Source organism: Pteropus medius, unplaced genomic scaffold (genome assembly GCF_902729225.1).
Source record: "Pteropus medius unplaced genomic scaffold, Ma_sr-lr_union100, whole genome shotgun sequence".
NCBI lineage: Eukaryota > Metazoa > Chordata > Mammalia > Chiroptera > Pteropodidae > Pteropus > Pteropus medius.
Window position 1 is genome coordinate 1633088 of NW_024345479.1, and position 6951 is coordinate 1640038.

The 6951-nt window shown below is 38.5% G+C and overlaps 1 protein-coding gene across 2 annotated transcripts; it reads left to right on the forward strand.

Annotated features, from left to right (window-relative positions):
* Nucleotides 1-2445: 2445 nt before the first annotated feature.
* Nucleotides 2446-6951, forward strand: KRT27 (keratin 27). 2 transcript variants are annotated; one of them, XM_039873815.1, is made up of 8 exons: nt 2446-2937; nt 3409-3491; nt 3857-4013; nt 4283-4444; nt 4525-4650; nt 6047-6264; nt 6472-6521; nt 6639-6951. In XM_039873815.1, the coding sequence occupies exons 1-8, from the start codon at nt 2494-2496 to the stop codon at nt 6779-6781; spliced, it is 1383 nt and encodes a 460-aa protein (XP_039729749.1). In that variant the 5' UTR covers nt 2446-2493; the 3' UTR covers nt 6782-6951. The 2 variants fall into 2 exon arrangements, with proteins under 2 accessions (XP_039729749.1, XP_039729748.1); XM_039873814.1 differs by having other exon boundaries at nt 2494-2937; nt 6454-6521; nt 6639-6781.

The window sequence follows — 6951 nt, forward strand, 5'->3', positions numbered from 1 at the left end:
TGTGGCAACCTTCCTTTACTGGGAAACACTCAAATATCTGTATCTGAAGTTCTTTTCTCTAAGGTTCTTCAGCTTCCCTAGAGAAGGGCCCAGCAACTGGAGCTGGCTACATAATTTGCAGGGCCTAATACAAAATGAAAACACTGGGCCCCTTGTTCAAAAGTCAGGAAAAAGTTCAATTAGAGGTACTAAGACAAATATTTTTTCTTTAAAAATATTTTATTACTTAGAACATATAACAGAGGTAATATCGATACATATATAATGTTGTTTATTAACTTACAAATTGCAAAATAAAATAACATTTTATGTTGTACAATAAATTATAGTGCTTCATTAACGTGATTTCTTGATTAATCAACAGATTTTTGTGGCTTGCTTTGCTGCAAATTCACTAATTAGGTCATGAAAATTTTTTATTTTTAGCAACTTCATTTCAGTCTATATAATTGAAAGTGATCTCAGTCCTTCCTGGCGAAGAGTTCAAATAATCTCAAATGGAGAGGACGACATGCACAAAGACCAAAAGGGAGTGAAAAGAGAGTAGCGAAATAAAAGAACAAAGAAGAGGTAGGTAGAACCTACATCAAGAAGAGTCTTAAATGTCAGGCAAAGAAGCTTCATCTAGCCTATGATGGATTTTAAACTGGAGGAGAGTGGAGAAAAGGAAGAAAAACTTATTGACTCTATATTATTGACAGCCAGTTGTTTTACATATTTAACTACCCTTTAATAGCCTGGCAAGACAAATACCAATGTCTTCATTTTAGGAATGAAAAACCAAGGTTCAGAGAGAATGAACTTTGCATGGATCCCACAACTAGAAAATGGCAGAATTGGAATATGAATGCTGATATATCTGATTCAAGAGCTAAAGTTCTTTCATAAATGGTATTGTACTTCAGGAATGATACCTTGGCACCTACCTGTTGACTGACCATGATGGAAAGAAAAGAGATTTAAAATCAGAAACCCAATTAAGATTCTAATAATTCAGCTGAAAAAATTGACAAGGAAAAGAGAAAAGAGAAAAACGCTTCAGGAGACACTGCAGAAGTTGATTCAATAGGACCTACTGACTTATTGAATGTGGGCTGGTAGAAAAATAACAGCAATTAGAGATTTCTTAGTAATCTTGAGCATGACTCAAGATAGTTTCACCAACAAGTAATGAAGAGAGATGCAAAAGATCACGTTTTGACGTCGAGGTAATTGTGTGTTGAGTTGGAAGTCTCATAGAACATCCAGGTAGAAACATCTGGAAGGCATAGTGAGGTGTGGATCTAAATAGGGGAAGAGGCCACTGCTTTAGAAACTATTCACATCTATCCAAAGCCACAAGAAAGGATGAGATCACCAAGGGAGAGTATGTAGAAAACAAGGGCGCCAAGCACAAACTTAAGGAATGGCAAATTTTAGATCATAGAAACTATGAACGGAGGAAAGAAGAGGAACACACAGGGATGTAGAAGTATTCTCAGAAAGCAATTATTTAAAACTCAGTAAAACTGGGGTGGCCAGTATCAAATGTGTCCAAGAGGGTATAGGAGAATAAATATGAGAACTAATGACTGGATTGGAGATATGTGGTAATTAGCAGCCTTTGAGAGATTATTTTCATAAAGCGTTGGGACCAAAATTCAAGAGTGAGTGGGAAGTAAAAAGTGGAGGAAGTGAATGGAGAAAATAGTTCTAGAAATAATGAAAGGAAGAAATGTAAAATTACAAGAAATCTACAATAGAAAGGGTACAGACAGGCCATAGCCTAGTCTCTCCATTTTACAGATGAGGAAACTGCGGCCCAGAGTGATACCTTTACTTAGCTTGGTTAGCAGCTGAGCCTAGACAGAAAAATAGTAAAGATGAAATAGTAACTCAGGAGGGAAGAGCCTCAAGGAAAGACTTTCTTTCTCCAAGGAAGAGTCTATTTAATTCCTCAGTTTTCATTTAGGACCTGGCCTCCATCTTCTGCTACCACGGTCTTGAAATTATTTTCAATATATCTGAAAGAAAGATCATATTATCCATAGAAAACTATTACTACGATGCCTCACTTGCTGGAAAAAATATACAGTGTTGTTGGTATGATCAAGGGAAACAAAAATTTGTCTATCACACTTTTTTATTCTTATAGGAATTTTGTAGTCCTAAAGCCTGGAAGACAGGAAGGCTTACTCAGACTAAATTTGAAATGCATCACTATAATAATCTTGATAACACTCCTCCCTGTCCCATTTCCGAGATAACAAATAACCCCAAGGTAACTATCCACCTACAGAAATGGACGCAGCAGGGTAAAAACATTCATTAAAAAAAAAAAATCACCCAATTATAAATAATTCATGATGAGCTGGTGAGCACCATTTTGCTACGGGTAGCAAAGTTCATCAAGAAACACCCTGATGACGTGTATATAAAGACAAACCGGACTATTTGAGCAGGACATTCGCCATCAGAGCTTCACTCCAGCACAAGCTCTGCAGTCTGGTCACCATGTCTGTGCGCTTTTCTTCTGCATCCAGACGTCTTGGCTCTTGCGGGGGCGTGGGCTCTGTGAGGATGTCTAGTGGGGGAGCTGGCTTTGGGGCCGGAAACACATGCGGTGTGTCAGGTTTTGGAAGCGGTTTCTCTTGCGCCTTTGGGGGCAGCTCATCTGCAGGAGGCTACGGCGCGGGCCTGGGAGGGGGAAGTGCTTCCTGTGCCGCCTTCATTGGAAATGAACACGGCCTCCTCTCCGGCAATGAGAAGGTGACCATGCAGAACCTCAATGACCGCTTGGCCTCCTACCTGGAGAACGTGAGAGCACTAGAGGAGGCCAATACCGACCTGGAGCAGAAGATCAAAGGATGGTATGAGAAATTTGGTCCTGGTTCTTGCCGCGGTCTTGATCACGATTACAGCAGATACTTCCCAATAATTGACGACCTCAGGAACCAGGTAAGAAATACAATATCATGAGGGTTACAGAAGAGTATTTAGCTGCGTGCATACAAATGTTTAAGCTATCACTCCCAGCAAGGCTTTGCTCTCAGCCTCTAATTTTCAGTGGTCTGTTATTAATATTAAAAATAATTTATATTAAAATTCTAATCTTTGAACATGGCTCACTTGGCATCTGGTAGGAGGGAGGTATGTATGTTTATGCCTTTAATAACATTAAAATATCGAAAACTGCACAGTGTCTCCAGCTATATATTTATAAGCTTTTCCACTGAAATAATTTTTTTTAAGGCTGAGGTGGGGAGTAAAAGAGGCTGCATGTAAACTTCCCCATTTTCAAAAGAATCATCTTCTTATTGGAGACGGAATGCCAAGAATATTACTATCATTTCATAGGTGACTTTTTTCCAAGGAAGTTTGAAATTTAAAAAATATTTCCTCACTCTTAATTAATTGTCCAATTATCAGATAATTTCTGCAACTACGAGTAATGCCAGTGTTATCCTGCAAAATGATAATGCAAGACTAACGGCTGATGACTTCAGACTAAAGTAAGTAGAGTTGAAGAGAAACCAAAAAAGTTATCTGAACATTTCACTATTGGAGGTTATTTGAGATCAGCTCAATTCTTTGTTTTTGTTTGTTTTAAACTGAGTGTATATTAGAATAACTAGCTGAATCATATTTTTTACTTGGGAAATTTGGGAGCTGACACAAATGAAAATGAAGATGATAGGAAAGAGAATTTTGAGTATCCCCATTCTCTTGTTTCAAAGAAATTAATTGATTACATTATGGGCAGTCTAACTAAAGTTTTGACTGTATATTAAGTTTGTCCTCAAAACTTAATTTGAGTTTTATGATGACCTAAAAAGTGATGTGACTAATGTGATGACACTTTCAAATATTTTCTAAGGTTTGAAAATGAACAGGCCCTTCACCAGAGCGTCGACGCAGATGTCAGCAGTTTGCGCAGGGTCCTAGATGAGCTGACTTTGTGCAGAACCGACCTGGAGATCCAGCTGGAAACTCTGAGCGAGGAGCTGGCTTACCTCAAGAAGAATCACGAGGAGGTAGATGCTCTGTCTCCCCCGATTTCACAATCTGCCTTCCTCCTAAATTTTAAAAATCAATTTCAGATGACAAATATAACGTCTTAAATCAATATTCAAGAAAAAAACTTGTCAATTTCTCCATAGGCTTACATTGTTTGAAAAATGTCTCCGTTCATCCTCCTTAAAAGAAACAAACCCTAAAAAAAGCTTCTAACTGTATGGATCATGTTTGTTTGGCTCCTTTAACAATATTCAGACCCTAACAGGATTGAACAAATTTCTTCCAGGATATGAAGGCTCTGCAATGCGCCGCTGGGGGCAACGTGAACGTGGAGATGAACGCGGCCCCTGGCGTGGACCTCACGGTTCTGCTGAACAACATGCGGGCTGAGTACGAAGACCTCGCGGAGCAGAACCGCCGGGATGCGGAGGCCTGGTTCCATGAGAAGGTGAAACCACGCCAGGGCGCGCGTACGTGGTCCTGCGTGCTGATGCAAGCATCATCCTAACTCACCTCCTAATGTTTCAGAGCGCCTCGCTGCAGCAGCAGATTTCTGACGATGCTGGCGCCACCACCTCAGCTCGGAATGAACTTACTGAGATGAAGCGTACTCTTCAAACCCTGGAGATTGAACTTCAGTCCCTCTTAGCAATGGTAGGTTAAAAAATACATATACCAAAAAAAAAAAAAATTGCTTTAGAAGTTGAGAAAAAAATTCAAAGAAAGTTTTCTTCCGCACGATAGTATTTATTTTCATTTTTATCCATCAATTACTGTGATTGAAATAAGACATGTGCATTTTGCACAGTAGAATTCTCTTTGCCTGAACATTATACCTAGATGCCAATAATTATGTAACATTAAAAGTGAGCAAATACAATTATTTTGAGGTACTCGAAAAAAAATAAATTTTACCCCGAATCTTCTCTCCGAAGTCAAAAGATTAAAAGCCACTGTGCATGGAGTGCATAAATATGTTTTACCCTTTTTACCTTCTTCATCTAGCATTCCTTTTGGCCACTTAATGAAGAGCACTTACAAAGTCCTTTCAAAGCGGCATAAACAAGAAGCAAAGTAGAGGCGTGAAGGTTGCCTACAAAGCTAAACATGAATGATGATAATAATAACCTTTTTTTATTAAGAGTTTGCCCAACACTTTCATCCACATGAGCCCACAATAACCCTGGGGCTTGGGCAGGGCAGACTTTATAATTAATGTCATTATTTCCAAAAGAAGAATCTGAGATTTGAAGAAGTTAGGCCATTTTCCCAGAGTCCCATAGTTGGATAGAAAGGAACCAGAGCTTCTCCAAATTTTATATCTCCCAAGTCTATGCTTTTTTCACTCTGGCTTATAAAACTCCAGAGTTTATACACAAAGATGCTATGAATGAATAAAAAATTAGGACTTTATACAAAAATTTTTACAGTTGAAAGGGTAACACACTCTCATCTTTATTCCACTTAAAATTACAGCAAACATTCCTCTGTGGGATAAACCTTATATAAACGCACGTGGATTCACAAGCCAGTGAATCAAATGAAAGCCTAAAAAGGTCATTCTTTTCTATGGGTCATTCCACTTCTGGAAAGTATATGCAGTTCACTACAGGATAATTTTTTAATAGGAAAGCTACAATCCTCATAAGACAAGGCTCTATCACATGATTAGAAATGAGGTAGCAAAGTGTAGGGGAACTTTTGTTCCTGGGAAAGTGGAAAATTGTGTCAAACTCTACAGGCACAGGCTATATTGCGGGAGAGGGACAAGGATCTTTACACTGTGCCCTATGAGGAAACAACTTCACCTTTGCTAACACTCCTGGGCATTTGAGTAACATTCACCATCAACTGTGTTATTCTCAAATAGAAGAATAGTGTGATATCTAATAAAGACAGCAATTAGTATTGAACAAGTGAAAACTTTCAGATAAATATAGTTATCAGCATTATGTAAGGATAACTCTCTTAAGTATCTCTTAAGTGCTTTGCCTTATTCTAAAACAATACTGTGACATTTTCTACTAAACTATGTCTTAATGATCCTCAGAAACACTCCCTGGAGTGCTCCTTGTCGGAGACAGAAGGCAACTACTGTGCGCAGCTGGCCCAGATCCAGGCTCAGATCGGGGCCCTGGAGGAGCAGCTGCACCAGGTCCGAACCGAGACCGAAGGCCAGAAGCTGGAGTACGAGCAGCTCCTGGACATCAAGGTCCACCTGGAAAAGGAAATCGAGACCTACTGCCGCCTGATTGATGGAGAGGATGGGTAAGTACTGCTTCCTTTGAGAAAACATTTTAAGATTATCAAAGATGTTTTGAAATCAAGTACAAAGTATGTATCATTTACATCATGTGTACATGAACCCCTTCTAGTGTTAAGAACCCAATGATCTTCCATCTTAAATCATTATTTTTCAGTTTCCTCAGCAAAACAGAGTGAAATAATTAATACAAGCTCTCTAAACTTTTACAGCTCTTGTGTTAAGTCAAAAGGCTACAAAGGACCAGGAAATCAGATAAAAGGTAAACAAAAGCTGTGTTGAGCATTTGTTGTTTATTTGTATATGTATCAAATGATGAGTTAATTATTTTCCCTTTATGAATTTAATAAATTCTAACAATTCATATGTGTAATTTTAGATTCATCTAAAACCACCACGGTTAAAACAATCATTGAAGAAATAGATCCTCGTGGTAAAGTTCTCTCATCCAAAGTTCACACCACAGAAGAGAAACCCACCAAAGTCAACAACATGAAGAGTGAACAGAAGGTGCCTTCCTGAACCCCAAAAGAATGACCTTAAGTGAAAATATAAAATTGAAGCTACATTCCTAAATAAGGGCTCTCTTATTTTTCTGCTTTTCTTCCGATGAATTATTTTTAGAATAGTAACATTTCTTTGGCTTTCTCTGTGGATGGTGTTTCAATAAAAGTTCTTCCTGTTGCAAATCA